General features: G+C 41.4%; 2 protein-coding genes across 7 annotated transcripts in view; one reads left to right on the forward strand and one right to left on the reverse strand.

Moving 5' to 3' along the window:
- The window catches only part of Pkc53E (Protein C kinase 53E), a 275,095-nt gene extending 260,901 nt beyond the window's left edge, over positions 1–14,194 (reverse strand). For all 6 annotated transcript variants that reach the window (XM_087346884.1, XM_087346883.1, XM_087346880.1 and 3 more), the window contains exon 1: positions 13,851–14,194. In XM_087346884.1, the coding sequence (XP_087203010.1) occupies positions 13,851–14,038 (188 nt within the window). In that variant the 5' untranslated portion in view covers positions 14,039–14,194. The remainder of the gene's footprint in view (positions 1–13,850) is intronic.
- Positions 14,195–14,286: 92 nt separating this feature from the next.
- On the forward strand, positions 14,287–18,211 carry DCTN5-p25 (Dynactin 5, p25 subunit). Its single transcript, XM_022076009.2, has 4 exons — positions 14,287–14,550; positions 15,037–15,224; positions 16,366–16,477; positions 17,661–18,211. The coding sequence occupies exons 1-4, from the start codon at positions 14,503–14,505 to the stop codon at positions 17,853–17,855; spliced, it is 543 nt and encodes a 180-aa protein (XP_021931701.1). The 5' UTR covers positions 14,287–14,502; the 3' UTR covers positions 17,856–18,211.
- Positions 18,212–19,438: the final 1,227 nt, after the last annotated feature.

A 19,438-nucleotide genomic window follows, 5' to 3' on the forward strand; every position in this document is an offset into this window, starting at 1 on the left:
TTATGATAAACACTGAATAATCAGTAACGTAATTTATTTAATTTATTTTAGAAGTAGATTATATACTATATAAGTAAAGTGTCCGGCTACACGCCTATTGGCGCTTGGGGTGAGTGGAGGTATAGCTCCTCTCTTCCTTGACCTCGGCACTAGATGGGGGTGAGTGGTCAGGGTCACGCCCCGGCCGGCTTTACCCCCGGGAAAGGACCCCAGTACCCATTGGACAGGAAGCTGGTTGGGCCCCACAGCCGCTCTGGACGCAGATGCTAGAGGGAAAAATACTCTGCCCCGTCGAGGATCGAACCCCAGTCGTCCAGTCCGTAGCTAGTCACTATACTGACTGAGCTATCCCGGCTCATTATACACTATGTATAACCTGAAATATACACCAACAACTTTGGGGGTACAAAGTTGAAGAGAAATTATATCTGGGGGTACGAGAACAAAAAAGGTTGAATACCACTGATATAGAGTGTACCCAAAATTAGGCCACAACTGCTTACAATGTCGTTAAACAAACAACGACTGCAGGCTGGTAAAAACTGACGGGGAATTTATTGACATGCGGCGAGTCTATTAGCTTCTGAGAAGACTGTGCTCCATAAAAATTATTTGTAAGCAATTCTCTTGTCGATGGTCTAATTTTGAAGGACTCTGTTCAATTTAGAGACTATATCAAGAAGCCGGCAGCGGTCTAGAACATCGACTGGGAAAAACTAATCTGTAGAACTCGTCAAAAAATGAAGCCGTAAAAAAACGACCTCAGGTGCTGCCAACATCGTCAACCTAAAATACCTGCATACCTCTGTGCTCCACTTTTAGTGCAGACGACGTATACTTTGTATGATTTGAGGTTTTCACAGCTGTGAGTATGAAGATTTCTGTCTTCTGGGTTGTTGCGCTGTGTAGTATGGTAGATGTTTAGCAACCCCTGATGACGGAGGCAGTATGACCTCCGAAACGTTGGTTAACATCGACCAGACTACACAGCGCAACAACCCAGAAGACAGAAATCTTCATACTCTGATGACGGAGGCAGTATGACCTCTGAAACGTTAGTAAACATCTACCAGACTACACAGCGCAACAACCCAGAAGACGGAAATCTTCATACTCTGATGACGGAGGCAGTAAGACCTCTGAAACGTTGGTAACCATCTACCAGACTACACGGCGCAACAACCCAGAAGACAGAAATCTTCATACTCTGATGACGGAGGCAGTATGACCTCTGAAACGTTGGTAAACATCTACCAGACTACACAGCGCAACAACCCAGAAGACAGAAATCTTCATACTCTGATGACGGAGGCAGTATGACCTCTGAAACGTTGGTAAACATCGACCAGACTACACAGCGCAACAACCCAGAAGACAGAAATCTTCATACTCTGATGACGGAGGCAGTATGACCTCTGAAACGTTAGTAAACATCGACCAGACTACACAGCGCAACAACCCATAAGACAGAAATCTTCATACTCTGATGACGGAGGCAGTATGACCTCTGAAACGTTGGTAAACATCTACCAGACTACACGGCGCAACAACCCATAAGACAGAAATCTTCATACTCTGATGACGGAGGCAGTATGACCTCTGAACCGTTGGTAAACATCGACCAGACTACACATCGCAACAACCCAGAAGACAGAAATCTTCGACGTCTACATTTCTGGATAATTTCATTACACGTAACAGATTTATAAATCTGATCAGTGATACAAAGGGACAGCGTAGTTCGGTAGTTCAGTGACACTTGCAAACATGAATACATGGCCTAGCATTGCAATTCAACACAAGTGTTGCATAAGGCGTTCAGGAGAACTTCAGAATTCTCGATATATCTCGTACATGCACAGAGTTATCCAAAAGTCATGCAACACACACATACACATTATCTATTTGTTAAAAAATTACACTGAAATCATAAAACAAACATCAATAATAGGTTAAGAGTTAGAAACGACCGCGCTCAGCGATGCCCTTTCACGTACGTTAGCTCACACGGTATATTACACAATTTAATATATGCAATCCGCACTGCATATATGAAGACTTTAATTAACCTACTAATCACAGCGAAAATTAGGGTTATTAACAATGCAAGTAGTTTATGACCTTACAGACAACGTTCGCATACCGTACTCGTTCTTCCTTGACTTGCCAGAATTTCCCTGTTCTCCCCTAACAAACAAATCGAAATATCTCACCTGGTGACAAGGTTCCGGTCAGCCTTCGCTGTTAAGTAACGAGACTAAACATCGCGGACAATTCCAAAACCCAAAGACTGTACAACATTGTTTCTTAGTTTCTGATTTCAAAGTAAATTATTCTCTGATAAATATAAAGTTTCAGGAATGGGTTGCGTGATTTTTCGACAACTCTGAAGAAGTTGTAGAAATATTACTACTTATTCCACGGTGGTCTAGCGGTTAAAACGCTGGCCTTGTAATCCTGGGGTCTCGGGTTCGATTCCCGGCGGTGCCCGAATTTATAACTTGTGTTGGGCAAGGCCGTGGTCTAGGGAACACGGAGTTTTCCTCCGTGGCATCCCAACAATTACTCCATTCACACACAGAAGAAGGCAATGGCAAACCACTTCTGGATCATCTGCCAAGAACGTATATGAACAGGTCCCAGTCCGAGAAGAGAAAAGGATGGAAGGATCCTGTTCATATGGACCTGTCGTCAGACAGAACACTACAAATAAAAATAAATAAATAAATTATTCAGAAATAGCCACGGTGGTCTAGCGGTTAGAACGCTGGCCTTGTAATCCTGGGGTCTCGGGTTCGATTCCCGGCGGTGCCCGAATTTATAACTTGTGTTGGGCAAGGCCGTGGTCTAGGCAACACGGAGTTTTCCTCCGTGGCATCCCAACAATTACTCCATTCCCACACAGAAGAAGGCAATGGCAAACCACTTCTGGATCATCTGCCAAGAACGTATATGAACAGGTCCCAGTCCGAGAAAAGGATGGAAGGATCCTGTTCATATGGACCTGTCGTCAGACAGAACACTAAATTAAAAAAAAATATATTCAGAAATAGCCACGGTGGTCCAGCGGTTAGAACGCTGGCCTTGTAATCCTGAGGTCCCGGATTCAATTCCCGGTGGTGCTCAGATTTATAACTTGTGTTGGGCAAGGCCGTGGTCTAGGCAACACGGAGTTTTCCCTCCGGGGGCTTCCCCGGTTTCTCCGTGGCATCCCAACAATTATTCCATTCACACACAGAAGAAGGCAATGGCAAACCACTTCTGGATCATCTGCCAAGAACGTATATGAACAGGTCCCAGTCCGAGTAAAGGATGGAAGGATCCTGTTCATATGGACCTGTCGTCAGACAGAACACTAAATAAATAAATATTTTCATCCTACCTATAATGGTACGTTATCGCCATCAGACCAACTACATAATTCAATGAAATTTTCTCGGATGATCAGTCGCGATATAACCGACGTTTCAGGGACCACCATCACCCGATGAAACGTCGGTTTTGTCGTTTAACCATCTCACGCGACTGATTACCATACAAAATTTTATTGAATTACGTCGCCGCGAAAGCTTCAAATCATACAACCACATATTTATTTTGTGGACCCGCCATATTTTTTTATTACCAACATAAAAACTGAGTTAACAAAATTTGCATATTTTCCGAAGACGCGTTAACAGACATCATTTCAAGGTGCTATATTAAGTGGCGCCAGTGCTGTCCGATTTCACATGTTCGTACTCCGAAACTTAAATATTAAATATTATAATATTACAATTACGAAATCTGCAGTGACATCGGATGATAAAAAGTTCGAGTTAATATTAAACGAAATCAGTCCTGCGAGTCTTTGGTTCAATCACGCGGGCGTCGAAACACGACCAGCCTCTTATGCGTTCATTTTGTGCGCATCATGACAGTAACACGTGACTCGGACACTACATAACCGACACCACGATCAGCGCGCTCTGTTTTTGTCAATTCACATCAAAGCAGGTTACCGTTCAAACTACAGGAACATCGGAAAGTAGGTGTCAGAAATTAAAAAGCATTCACCTGGAAACCTACTTTTACCATATACGAATTGTCTCTTGTGTAGTTTTCCTCCTACAGCGTTATCCTACTTATTTTGTATGGGTCTGAACCTTGGGGTTCTACAGAAAGTCACTGGCCACGACGAGATTATCCACTTCTCAAGGAAGACTACTCATTAGGACCTGAAGTTTTCAATGAGGTGAGTCCGAAGATTTCTGTCTTCTGGGTTGTTGCGTCGTGTAGTCTGGTCGATGTTAACCAACATTTCAGAGGTCATACTGCCTCCGTCATCAGAGTATGAAGACTTCTGTCTTCTGGGTTGTTGCGCTGTGTAGTCTGGTTGATGTTTACCAACGTTTTAGAGGTCATACTGCCTCCTTCATCAGAGTATGAAGATTTCTGTCTTATGGGTTGTTGCGCTGTGTAGTCTGGTCGATATTAACCAACGTTTCAGAGGTCATACTGCCTCCGTCATCAGAGTATGAAGATTTCTGTCTTCTGGGTTGTTGCGCTGTGTAGTCTGGTCGATGTTTACCAACGTGTCAGAGGTCATACTGCCTCCGTCATCAGAGTATGAAGATTTCTGTCTTCTGGGTTGTTGCGCTGTGTAGTCTGGTCGATATTAACCAACGTTTCAGAGGTCATACTGCCTCCGTCATCAGAGTATGAAGATTTCTGTCTTCTGGGTTGTTGCGCTGTGTAGTCTGGTCGATATTAACCAACGTTTCAGAGGTCATACTGCCTCCGTCATCAGAGTATGAAGATTTCTGTCTTCTGGGTTGTTGCGCTGTGTAGTCTGGTCGATGTTTACCAACGTGTCAGAGGTCATACTGCCTCCGTCATCAGAGTATGAAGATTTCTGTCTTCTGGGTTGTTGCGCTGTGTAGTCTGGTAGATGTTTACAAACGTTTCAGAGGTCATACTGCCTCCGTCATCAGGGCGATGAGTACGAAGATTTCTGTCTTCTGGGTTGTTGCGCTGTGTAGTCTGGTCGATGTTTACCAACGTTTCAGAGGTCATACTGCCTCCGTCATCAGGGCGATGAGTACGAAGATTTCTGTCTTCTGGGTTGTTGCGCTGTGTAGTCTGGTCGATGTTTACCAACGTGTCAGAGGTCATACTGCCTCCGTCATCAGAGTATGAAGATTTCCGTCTTCTGGGTTGTTGCACCGTGTAGTCTGGTCGATGTTTACCAACGTTTCAGAGGTCATACTGCCTCCGTCATCAGAGTATGAAGATTTCTGTCTTCTGGGTTGTTGCGCTGTGTAGTCTGGTCGATATTAACCAACGTTTCAGAGGTCATACTGCCTCCGTCATCAGAGTATGAAGATTTCTGTCTTCTGGGTTGTTGCGCTGTGTAGTCTGGTCGATATTAACCAACGTTTCAGAGGTCATACTGCCTCCGTCATCAGAGTATGAAGATTTCTGTCTTCTGGGTTGTTGCGCTGTGTAGTCTGGTCGATGTTTACCAACGTGTCAGAGGTCATACTGCCTCCGTCATCAGAGTATGAAGATTTCTGTCTTCTGGGTTGTTGCGCTGTGTAGTCTGGTCGATGTTTACCAACGTGTCAGAGGTCATACTGCCTCCGTCATCAGAGTATGAAGATTTCTGTCTTCTGGGTTGTTGCGCTGTGTAGTCTGGTCGATGTTTACCAACGTGTCAGAGGTCATACTGCCTCCGTCATCAGAGTATGAAGATTTCTGTCTTCTGGGTTGTTTCGCTGTGTAGTCTGGTAGATGTTTACCAACGTTTCAGAGGTCATACTGCCTCCGTCATCAGAGTATGAAGATTTCTGTCTTATGGGTTGTAGCGCCGTGTAGTCTGGTAGAAGTTTACCGACGTTTCAGAGGTCCTCGCTGCCTCCATCATAAGTGTCCTGACGATGACGGCGCTACAGCCCAGAAGACAGCCATCGTAAGATTCCTCTCCACGGAGGTAGTTAGGAGAGACTAAAATATCCCAATCCGCAGAACAGTTGCCGAGTGGCTGTTATCAAACAACAGCAATCAGTTACAGATAAGCTCCAACTTATCAATCAACTACACGAATCGGTAGCAAGGAAGGCCTCCACTTCCGCTCGGTAAACCGTTTCGTGACAGACAACGAATTGGAAAGTTGGAGCCTACCATCAAGGAAAGAAGACATTCCAAAATCATTGGCTATGTTCATTTACTTCACATCTTCAAATGCTGGAAGGTTGACCGTGCTACAGATATCAGAAATTACGTTTTGTTGTATTTAAAAAAGTCTAAATGTCAGTACGGTATTTCAATAATCTCGGCATGGCGTCGACAGATACCGAACTGGAGGGTGGGACGGAGCAAATCCATCGCAGGTTTTACGACACACGAGTCCAGAGGGCATATGTTTCTTGAACACAGATCCGGCAAAAAAGAGTTTCCTTCGTGGTCTTCATCATGTCACTCCATAAATTCCCGGTCAGAAAGATCGACATCGACGTACACGAGATACCGTGAATTAAGAAATGGGCTTGTTCGAAGCAGATTATTCCATTAGCGTGAAGCACTGTTACATGACACCATTTCTTTATTTATGACGTGTTTGTAATGAAGGCCATCCAAGATCTTTTCTACAGTTCTTTTTTCTATTCGTGGTTTATTTAACAATGTTGCCAACAGCCAAGGCCATGCAGCGTGGGTAATAATTCGATTAACGAAGACTTGACTTCCAAAGGGTAAGGAAGGAAGCGGTCGTGGCTTCATCTGAGGTTCTGTCCCGGTTATTTGCTTGGACGGACTGAGGTAAACCACTCAACGTCTCACTCGGTATAGAGATTTTAACCCGGGACAGCCCGAATATCAACCAAACATGCAAACCATTCAGCTGCGACCCTAACATCGAACACCTACACGTCGTTTCTGTCCTGGAAATTTGAAGCAGCCTTAAACTTCGTCGCACTGGCGAAAGGGTTCAGCTTGAACCGCAGCATCCTTCAGATGGACTGGGCATGCGCCATAACCTAGTTCCTCGACGTCTTTGAACTCGTCTGGTGTTTCCGTAGCCGTGATCTTTCCACGGATCGCGGTTAATTGAAATAAAAATACTATTTACGAAGAACACCGTTATCAACCACAGACAAGGCTGCAGTGGTTCCGTCGGAAATCCATCTAATATGCGTGCAAGGCAGCATGGTCTTTAGCAACGTCTATGAAAGGTGGAGTAAGAATGATAATATATACGAGGTGCGATCGGAAAGTTTCTAGACTGTGTCAATAGAGGGCGAACCGGATGTAGTACGAGCTTCTGCCGCTAGGGGGTGCGGCCTACATTCATAGTGAATCAGTGTGCCAGCCGGCATCATCGAATTAGCATTTGTTTCTTAGTTACGGGCGTTTTGGTAGTGCATTACACCGACCCTCCTGCGATTTCGGAATGGCGTGTGCATCAAATTTTGCCAAAGACTCGCCAAAACGGCTACGGAAACCTATGAAATGCTAAAGCAAGCATTTGGGGAGTCCGCAATGGGTCGTGCACAAACTTTTGTGTGGCATTCACGTTTTAAAAATGACCGAACCTCTGTCGATGATGACGAGCGTTCTGGACGACCATCTTCGAGCACAACGCCCGAAAATGTTACGAAGATCGACGTCGTACCATCAACGACTTGTGCGACATTGTTGGGATAGGCTATGGGACCTGTTAGCTGATTCTAAAGGAAGAACTCCACATGCGACGCATCCTGTCTGAGGACCAGAAGCAGAATCGACTTCTCGTTTGTCAGGAGCTCAAAGATCTTGCAAGAACCGACCCCAACTTCCTTTCTAAGCTCCGTGTGACTTCTTCCTCTTCCCAAAGATGAAAATTCAGCTAAAGGGAAGGAGATTTGAGACGATAGAAGAGATTCAGGCAGAATCGCAGATGGTGCTTGACAGGCTGACAAAGAAAAATTTCCAGGGATGCTTCCAGGCTTGGCAGCGGCGCTGGAATCGTTGTGTTCACTCCCAGGGGAACTACCTCGAGGGTGATGGATGAATTTAATACCTGAGATAAGTGTACGGGTTTTTATAGGCGTAGTCTGGAAACTTTCCGATCGCACCTCGTATATGATCACCGTTTACATCCAGAGGGGGGGAAACAGCAATAGGCATCGAAAACATTGCATCGTTATGCTGACAGTCTATTAAATGGTGGACCTGGTAGTGGAAACGCGGACAGCAAACTCACAGAATATAGGAGACCTTCAGCGGAGGTGCGTACAGACGTCTAACCACAAGAAGCTCGATGGAGCTGCCCAAAGAGGTAAACAGGGTAGAGGCAAGCTGAGAGAGAAAGAGACGAAGATGTAGATAGTTCCAAAGGTCCAGGGAAAAATCTGGACGAAACGAACACGGAAAGGAAGACAGATTACGAAAACCAGGGTGCGTAAAGACCTGGGTAGCCGTCTTACCCTCCGATGTTCAAGGCCTGCTGGCGAGGTTTGAATTGCAACAGTAATGTTACGGTGTTCCGTTAAAACTTTATTTGTCAGGCTCTAAAAGTAAATGAAGATGTAAACGTGCTTTGCAAGGAAATATGAATCACTGAAGTGTCTCGATGTCGCCTCAGAGGAACGTACAAAGTCAAATTTTGAAAACAAAAGTATCCATAAAATAGACGTGCATTTAAAAAGGTTAAAACACATAAAACATTGCGGCCTCAACGCCAAACACGTCGGTTAGTGCCTCGAAGACGATATAAAGCACTCCACAGTCAATACAGAAAGCGCGCAATTGTGACTGCAGCTTCTCCATTGAAATTAAGCGATGTCTACGTTTACGTTGGCAGCGACCAGCTTCATATCAGCTTTAAACCTTTCGTGCATCATTTCAAAAGCACCAAAGGTGCCGACACAATCTGACCACGAATATCTCCTCACACCTTTGAACATCGCCTCCTACGGTTCTCTCTGCGAGCGGTCGACATGACAAGATCTTCATTAATGTTTTGCTCAAAGCAGTACCTAACAAACACAAGCAGCTGATTTAAACCTGCAACATTTATGCATAGTAAGTTAGTTACTGTGCACAACAAAACTATTTTGCATTGCCCATTCAGTCCTTCTGTAAATATTAAATTATATAGGCTTTTGTTTTGAATGAGGTTCCGTTCGGTGTAGGCGATGTGAAGATTGTCTGCTGAGAGGCTTTCACCAGTCATTCTGGTGCTGTAACCGCTAGTCAGACGCTGATGTACGAGCTACTGCGTGGAGGACCTTAACCTTGACATCTCCTTGGAAATTACGAGGTGCGATCGGAAAGTTTCCAGACTGTGTCAATAGAGGGCGAACCGGATGTAGTACGAGCTTCTGCCGCTAGGGGGTGCGGCCTACATTCATAGTGAATCAGTGTGCCAGCCGGCATCATCGAATTAGCATTTGTTTCTTAGTTACGGGCGTTTTGGTAGTGCATTACACCGACCCTCCTGCGATTTCGGAATGGCGTGTGCATCAAATTTTGCCAAAGACTCGCCAAAACGGCTACGGAAACCTATGAAATGCTAAAGCAAGCATTTGGGGAGTCCGCAATGGGTCGTGCACAAACTTTTGTGTGGCATTCACGTTTTAAAAATGGCCGAACCTCTGTCGATGATGACGAGCGTTCTGGACGACCATCTTCGAGCACAACGCCCGAAAATGTTACGAAGATTCGGCAGGCCATTCACGAAGATCGACGTCGTACCATCAACGACTTGTGCGACATTGTTGGGATAGGCTATGGGACCTGTCAGCTGATTCTAAAGGAAGAACTCCACATGCGACGCATCATGACAACGCGCCAGCGCACACCGCCCTCAAAGTTCGGCAGTTTTTGGCCTCAAACACCATGGCCGTCATCCCGCACCCTCCTTATTCGCCGTGTGACTTCTTCCTCTTCCCAAAGATGAAAATTCAGCTAAAGGGAAGGAGATTTGAGACGATAGAAGAGATTCAGGCAGAATCGCAGATGGTGCTTGACAGGCTGACAAAGAAAGATTTCCAGGGATGCTTCCAGGCTTGGCAGCGGCGCTGGGATCGTTGTGTTCACTCCCAGGGGAACTACTTCGAGGGTGATGGATGAATTTAATACCTGAGATAAGTGTACGGGTTTTTATACGCGCAGTCTGGAAACCTTTCGATCGCACCTCGTATGAATGGCAAGAAAGGATAAGAGATCATATTCGCAAGTTTCCATTAAAACTTACTGATGTGAGCCTTACGAATGCAAAATACGTTACTTAAGCGAAGAACTAACCCCACTTAATGGTACCTGCACCTTGTCATGGTGGTGGGGCTTGAGTACCTCAGTGACCCCAATAGCTACTGGTAGGGCCTCCCTAGCCAGATTGGTCGAGGGGGAGAGGTCAGACTAAGACAGGTACCCTGGTCCTCCAGGTTGGGGGTTGGTCGCAAGGCTAACAACCTTGCAACGTAAAAAGGAAGATGTTTCGAAACCTCAATCAAAGCCTCGGACAGACGGACCTAACAGAAGTACCGAATGGAAGAGGAGAATCGAGGAGGCCATGGACCGAATACGGACCGGAGAGCCATAGAAGAAGAAACGAAGAACTAAGCATCTTCAAAATGCACAAATTATTTTTTCAACAATATTGTCCTGAAAAATATTTAAATGTTCAAGCTTCGAGTATCCTCAATAAAACCTTTTCGGGCAATCAGCCGCGTCAACTGGTTTCCGTAGTCAACTTTGTCCCCATCATTAGGGTTCTGATTATGGGGAGAGAGAGAGTTGGTTCCCGAAACGTCGGTTTACTACGGTAACCAGTTGACGCGGCTGATTGCCCGAGAACATTTTATTGATTATACTCGCCGCGGAAGTCTCAAATCCTACATCTTCGAGTATCCGTCGTAAAATTAAGAATACTGCAGAAATTTCTTCGATGCACATTGGAAAAACCACGCGAGTAGCAGACGTTGTTCTATTTGCTAAGAACTGAGACCATTACTACAAAAATGAGACGTGAGACGCCTCGCGAGGAGCGATACGCAAATTGAAAGCAAAGATATCTTATTAAAAAAGCAGTACATGCCACGTAAAACGTTGACACAGTCTCTCTCTATTCTTCGAGTTTCAATAACAAATTTCCCACTTCCTAAACGCCCGTCAATGGAATTTACTACACGTAACAAAGTTGGGAGTTTAACTTCTATGGCGACAAAGAACAAAGTGGCGCTACGTTTATTTACGTGGCCAGAAATTGAAGTACGCAAAAGTGCTGTTGAATTCATCTAATGCCTACTTACGTATGTAACATAATTCCTGGCAATGTGAGGCAGTTTCACCTTTTCTCAGACAGATGTCTCTTCAAGGCAAATCTTACAACACACCATGACGCACATAACCTATAACTCCATGGTAAGTTTAGACAAACGTGGTAAGATTAATCGCCATGTTCCTATTTATGGACACAGCCATCGTCCATGAGACAGATTTTTTGGTATTAATAATCACATAATTAAAACATTTAAATGTTCACAGCCTGGGAAGAAATAATAACAGAAACATTTTGATGTCCTTTCAGTAAATGGCAACCTATTTTAAGAGAGATTCTCGAAAGATCTTTGCACAATATGTTACGAAAAGGGATGTAAAGATTCAGATCTCAAAGATCAATCTGTACAAAGCCGCAAGACGTTTAAAATGTTGTTCAGATATCTAAAAATAAGACTCACGGGCAAACGAAATCTAATGTGACAGTCACGAGAAACAATGACGAAAACTTTCCTCAGTTTTGTAACGTTGTATCCCGTTAATTTCAATAAAACGCTGATGGAATATTGCACAGTTCTGAAATTTTAAACAACACTAAGAATCAAAGAAACCGACTCCAGATCATCTGACCTTGAACAGCTCTACTTCTATCGTTCCGTCCTGTTCAAAATTACGTTCTTCACGTCTTAGAACGTCCACCGCACAACGAATTCGAAATATCCGAACTTTTAAGATCTGTATTTTGCAATTCTTTGCTGATGTCCAGAAAAATCTACGTCAGATTCATTAGGGGGAAAAAACCACATATGTTCTTGCCCTCACCTCACGACACAATTGCTACTAACAGCACCACTACATAACTCATAAGCACTTGACAGTTTTCTGTTTTAAACTAACTCCCTAGTAGCACAACCTGCAGGTCCAACTCCATCCATTTACCATCCTCACAGCCCACTTCCCTAAGATCCATTTTGATAGTATCTCCCATTTCCTTCTTGGTCTTCCCAGTGGTTGTTTTCCAGAAGGACTCCCTACAAAAATTCCTGTATGAACCCCTGGCCTCCCCCCCCCATGCGTGTTACATGTCCAGCCAATCCGAGCCTCCTAGATTTCACTGTCCTCAATGTGCCAGGTGACCCGTTCAATTCACGCAACTCCTCGTTACTCAATATTCTAAATTCCCCCCACTTATTTCATCCCTTCTAGGTCCAAATATCATCCTGAGCACTCTGTTTTCAAACACTTGTAATCTACGTTTTTCCTTCAAGGTAAGAGACCATGTTTCACAACCATACAAAACAAGCAAAATTATTGTTTTACATATCCCGATCTTCAAGTGTTTTGCATAGTAAACGAGATGGTAACAGTTTTTCAATTGAATTAAACAAACGTTTCTTAATTGCATTGTTATTGTTCCCAGACACTTAAATTTTAAAACATTTTTCGCCATTGTTCCTTATGTTGATCCCGTTTTGGGACACAATTATTTACGAAATTCCATTTGTATGTACTCGTTCAAACACGACTGCAACAGAGCAGGCTTGGTAACAATCAACACAGTCAAAATATTCCTTTCCCACGCTTTGTAAGTATGTGCTTTGCTTCGAAATTGTACTCTATGCTACAGGTCTCGTCTGGTCTGTGTATACGAAAATTATACTCGTCCTACTGTCAAACACGTCCGTTATTTCGTAGACCACTGCAAAGATACACAAGCCTTCAATATTCATCAGGCACTACTAATAAGATTCAAATTACACCCGTAACATTTTACATCACAATTGCTCACACTTATTGAATGACATTTTCTGTAATAAGTCTGTTTGTTTCTGAAATAATTCCTCTTTCTGATAAATTCAATTTCGGAGCATAACGTCATTCATTTTAACTATGCAGTGGAGAGGCATTAGTTAATGCCCCCAAGGACTGAGAGGCGTGGTACTGCGGAAACACGAGAGTTAAAACAGTTATTTCGGTCCGGTATAGAACCACAGACTTTTCATCACTAATCTAAACGGTGTTCTAAGATTTGCGAAATTTTATTACAGTATTGCCAATTATTATTAATTCTGGGCCATTTGCGCCTCTATTTTTCCCGTAGTTTAAAACGGGACGGAGCATGCTACTAGAAATAACGTTCCCAGCCATGTTTTCGCGTAAACACCATAACACAGTGCCAATAATCTGTGGGCTCTTTTACCTGCTGTAGCTGACTAAAGTTCTATTTTGTTCATATAAAAGAAACGATCATAATGCCAAGTGACGTTCAAAACCATACTTTTGTGTACGTTTTCAAATGTTGTCCCTAACAAAACCGAAGTTATTCATTGGTCGAGGAATGAGTAGTATTCGCACATTTCAAACAAACTGTAGCATAATCCAAAACCATTCGTCACGTGTGGCGGACAAGACATTCCAGGAAATCGGTTTCATTTGACTAAGAACAATAGCTACTATAAATATTATCACAAAATCTGTCATTATAAGAACTATTTAGTTAAACACGTATTAATTGTCTTTCAGCAACATTCTGAATGGTCTTTGACACTTCTTAAATTACTTAAATAAATATTTGCGGGAATTTAAAATTTCGAATCCATGCCACTTACCATATGAAATCTTTGCAATGGCTGCAAAATGTAGGCTGCTTGAAGAAACGTGGGATGAATTTATGGTCCTTCACGTTGTACACATTTTTCTTTTTCAGAGCTCCCTTTCTACCTCGAAGTCTCAGACCAAAAACTGTATTCAAATCTAGGGAGCCATCATCACTCACACTCGTTTCCTCCTCCGCCATGTCTGCGAATGACCAATGTCACTACTCAGCAGCAAACCGCTTACAGCAAGGCACTGCGCCGCCAATTATCGATGAGTTGCTATACAGATCAAGTTCATTCCCAAATAAACTTTAAATGAACATTTGCTTAACAGTTAATAAATAACTGTTGTTGTACCGAATTTAAATTATGCAATAAACGTAATTCGTTCCAAATTGTGATCGTCATTATGTTAAATTTGTCGCTAGTTGTACCTGCTAACAAACTGTAACCACTTGGAACCAAACAAAGTAAATTAATTTTGTGAAGTGGAGATTGATACGCGAACTTTAAGTATAGCAAAATTCCCGAAACCATGATCCTACAAATTTCCCCTTCTGAACTAATGTCCGAAACAGGGAAATATGTTGTAACATTTATTTGAATGGAAATTAGAAGAACTGGATTGGAAAAAAGAAGGCATATTATTCTTTAGCTGTATACAATGGAACTTCAAGACGTATACTACAATAAAGCAGAATACGTTGAGACGGTAATAGAATAATGTGGATTGTACCTAACCTCTAATTTAATAATTACCTCCGTTATTCTCTGTTGTGTATATGGATATTCAGTGTGCAGCATTTAGGTTATAATAATGTGTCACTATGTAATTAATTCCAAATAATAGTCTTTCTTGAGAAGTTAATAGTCACTCAGCTGGTCTGATTCTCACCTTGTCTGGTAAACTAAAGGTCGTTACCGTGTTCATAAAAGCCCAGGCAAGCCCTATGTAACATTCGTAACATGATCATTTTATGGTGAGTGGTTGTTTGTCAAACAGACACCCAATACCCAAAATTGGAGAACTTTTGTCTGTGTGCAACTGTTTCTACAGTATCTTATATCCTCAGGGTGTGGTAACAAGGGACCGCTTAAGAAATAATGTGTCACTGATCAACTTTTATTACCAGTTTCCAACACTTGTGAGTGTTCTCAGATCTTGTTATTGAGGGGTGCATGAAATTATGTATTGCAGGCATCAGGCAACAAGGTGAGCCGTCAAACAGTTTTATGTGGATCACAGAATATAGTCTTGAGTGGCAAAGTAATAGTACAGTCTGATGCTATTATACGTGGAGATCTTGCCAATGTACGTGCTGGCCGGTACTGCATCATCAGCAAACATGCAGTTATTCGGCCACCATTCAAGAAATTCAGCAAAGGGTAATATTTCTATATGCAGTATATGTGCTAGAATATGTCATTCCCCAAGACCATCAACAAATTAGTATCACATTAAAACTATCAGCACACCAGTCAAGCTGTTGGTCCCAAGACAGATGAATTCAGTGTAAACCCTCCAGCTCACCTAAGATCCATTTTCATGTTTTCCTCCCATCTCTGCCTGGGTTTTCCAAGTCAGACATAAGTTTCTGGATCTCAACATAAAGTATCACCTCCTGACTGAATTGTTTCTGCAAAAACTTAATCAGTAACTGTCGCTTTATATATTTTCAACTTTTCATTGGCAATCTCTCTCTGGAAAGAGCTAGGTTGAGGTACTCTGCAGTTAGAAAGTGCTTCCTTATGTCTAATAATTCTGAACATTTTTTGACAACCCATAGCTTGTGTTCCTTCAACACACACCTAGCCACATTTTGCCTGAAATTTTATGTTCCCTCTAATATTCTACCAAGCCCTATTGATCAGTAAATTATCATCTAAGTTTGTCAGAGCTGTTTGAGATTTTGACCTGATACTACTTTTAAAATCTGCAATGTTTAGCTCCTTGAGATATCTCCTCATATGAAACTTTGTTGAAGGCAGCTGTCTTCTGGGATGTAGCACTGTGTAGTGTGGTACAGATTGACTAACATTTTAGAAGACCTTGCTGCTTCCATTATCAGTCTGATTATGGAGGCAGTAGGCTCATCTGAAATGTCAGTTAGTATTTTCCAGACTTCACAGTGGTTTTTCGTAAAAGACAACCATCTTCTTGCATGTTTGCCATCTCACAAATTTTTGTGTTGTGACTTATTTATCAGTAGCCAGTATCAGACATCATGTATGCTTGATAGTCGTCTTCCGTCTGTCATTAAATCTCATCAAGCTGCAAAACTTTTTCTACAATTTTCAGATTTCTCCCATTTTTCCCTTTCTTATCTCCTTGTCTTGAACCAATAATGCACAGTGGCTGCAAACCTCTGTCGCTGGTGTCGATTCGCGCGTGTTGCGTTGCTGCTTCATTTCTGCTGATGTCGCACTACACATTGTGTGTCTTCGATGTAGATTCTGCCTTGCATGTAGAGGATGTATACGAGTGTTTCACTTTAGAGACAGTAAAAAGTTTTTGTTTGCTTTTCAGAGTAGCATTCTTTCCCCTTCACATGGGTGATCACGTTTTTGTTGGCGAACACTCTGCAGTAAATGCTGCTATAGTTGGTTCGTATGTCTACATTGGGAAAAATTGTGTGATTGTAAGTATGCATTTACTGACTCTTAATTCTAGTTCTACAAATTGAAACTATTTGTCTTTAAATCTGAAGGCAAGTATTTAAAACTACACAATTTTTTGATCCTCATAATAACAATTCTTGCACATTTTTATGTATTAAAAAGGGGAAAGGCTTATACCTGAGATTTTTTTTATTTTCAAATTCTGAAACTAAGCTTTGGCAAGATTTTGTAAAATGTTTGGAACAATAAGGAAAAGATAATAACCATGTAATTATTTATTTTGGTGTGGTTTTGTTAGAAAAGATAACGCACAATTGTGGTCCAAGTTAGATTAAATATTTGCCTTGTTCCATGGGCCACTGGAAAAGAGAACAGCAAACAGACAAAGATTTATTTAACTGTTATCAGCATAGTAATAGAGCTATTGACAACAAATAAGATAAATTAGTTAATTAATTATTGAAATGTAATACACTTTAATTTTGTTAAAATTAAACACAGGCTTGCAGGGTACATCAGAACTTCAAATCTATGAAGTTTTATGTACTCTATATAATTCAAAATAGCATTTGAAATTTCAGTTGGTCCCAGTTCTTTCTGATTGCCTAAACTCTTGAGGAGGCAATTTTTAAATTTACTCTATTCTTTGTGATGGTGTACACTTCTGAATTTTTAGAAACTTCTCTGTTGAAGTAAGTCTTTTCAGGTACTTTACTTCTGAAACATGAAGGTGCATTGCCTTTTTTCCCCCTTGAACTTGTGTTAGCCAAAATTCACCTTGAAGAATGACTTCATTTTGCCGAGTTGGGTTGATAGTACTATTCATCTCATCTTCTGATTCTCTGTCAGAAGAATCTTATGTGGAAATCTTGGTAAATGAAGATTCTTCTGAGACAACTTTTTTGCTTTCTTGGTATCATTTCACAGTCAAGACGTAATCTGTAGTAGTTGATGCATTTTTAAAAACCCACTACAATTACTACCACTGTTACTGCTGCTACTGCTACTGCTAAAGTTGTGGAAGCATGGAGGCAAGCTTGTTGTGGACTAGGCAGATCTGAGCAAATAGCATTGTGGCTGACAAAGATGTCTTTTTGACACAGACAGTCCTGGTTCGAGTGTAATTAGGAACAAAGACAAAAACTTTTCTTTAGAATGCTTATGTATATGTCCTAATTTCAATGTGTAATTTGTTGTATGAAGGGTCGCAGATGTGTTCTAAAGGACTGCTCCTTTATCGAGGATAACACTGTTCTGCCACCCGAGACTGTGGTACCTTCTTTCACCCGATATGGAGGTTCACCTGGTGTGTGCATTGGGGAATTACCTGAATGTATGCAAGAATTAATGCTGGATTTTACACGCAACTATTATCAGCATTTCCTGCCAGCAAAATGAATCTATATGTATTTTGTTTCCTTCCTTTTCTCTTTATATAACAAAGTTAATGGATGTAACAGCAATATTTACAATCCGTAATTTTTTTATATTTCAGATCAGCTGCCAGTAACATGTAGATCATCCTTTACCAAATTACTGGGTCCAGTACTAATCATATTCATTTACAGTAAAAAGTTAAGAGATTTGTCACTGGACCCTTATGTACATTTTGTGCTTACATACATTAGACATATTGCTTTATTTTTGAGAATTAATTTTCCTATGATTCTTTTTGTAAAATTGTTTGTAATATATTTTCAATCTACTTCTACTTTCTTTTTCATATATTCAATAAAGGTACAACATTTATAGTTTATTGTGAGAATTTTTTTAATTATTTTTAAGGTATCTTGAATGAGAAGAATGGTTTACAAAAAATATATAAAATTTGGAAAAGTACTCAATGTAATTGGTATTCCTAATACCTGAAAGTCATTTAAATGCATGAACTTCACACCCAACTCCTAATTACTAATTAACCTTTTTAGTATAGGGTATTTAAATGCTTCAGCTACTGAACTGCCAGCTGGATTGTAGCTCAGGCTAACTAGTAATGGTATTAGTACTGAGAAAACTGAGAGTGCTTAAATACTGTTGTAGAAATTCCTAGATAGAAAATATATTGACAATTCTTTTCTTCTATTTCAAATTCTCTTTTTTCCAAAACATGTTATAGATTCCCAAACTAAATTAAATTCAGAATATATAAACCTAACTTTATAGTACGTGTCTTTCATTATAACAAAATTTCATTTGTATTGAAGATACAAAAACAAGTCTTTTCGGAAATCAACTTTGCACCTCAAGCACTGAAAATCTGTAGTCTCCTTTTCTCTTTATTAAGAGAAAACAGCACCATAAACATGATCCTGCAGGTAGTCAACATCTGGGGCACTGAACTTCAAGATGAAATATTCTATTGGCTTGTGGGTTTGATCTTCCTCTTGGACTGAGGTTCCCTTGCATTTATTTTCAACAAATTTTGAATTAAAGTCAAATGAAATTTTTGGTTCTCTGTTTTGCCACCATAGAATTCTGGAATGAAATAACTATTCATTGTTAGATTCAACAGATGTATGAACAATCGTCTTCAACAGTAGCAGGTTTATGAGCTCTCCCATATTCATCTCAGAATTGCCTTCTGCTGCTGGTTTATGCACGTGTCAATAGGCACATCTTATTTACTTTTCCAAATTATTGCTGACAAGAAACCTCTCACTCCAGTACATATGTCATCCTCTTTAAGTTTTAGTGTCTAATTACCAGTTCCCTGGCATTCCTTAATGGCAGTTCCCCAACACTTCATAGCTCTTGTGTGCAGCTCATCAGATGAATCCAGTGATAACAAATTGTACACGTGAAGTTTATAGCCAGCCCCTTCCATTTTCCTACGGTAGATGTCAATGCGCATTTCATTTTGTCGTCCTTTCCCAAGAAAAAGATCATATTGTAAGTGTAACCAGTCATATTGCAAAGTTTGTAGTTAAGTTTCTTGGGAGTGTATTGCCCGAAAATCTCTCTTCCTTTGAACATCGCAATGT

The sequence above is a fragment of the Zootermopsis nevadensis genome, unplaced genomic scaffold (genome assembly GCF_977971745.1).
Source record: "Zootermopsis nevadensis isolate Lab colony 2312 unplaced genomic scaffold, Znev_1.0 Znev_ptg000011l, whole genome shotgun sequence".
In the NCBI taxonomy this organism is placed as follows: Eukaryota; Metazoa; Arthropoda; class Insecta; order Blattodea; family Termopsidae; genus Zootermopsis; species Zootermopsis nevadensis.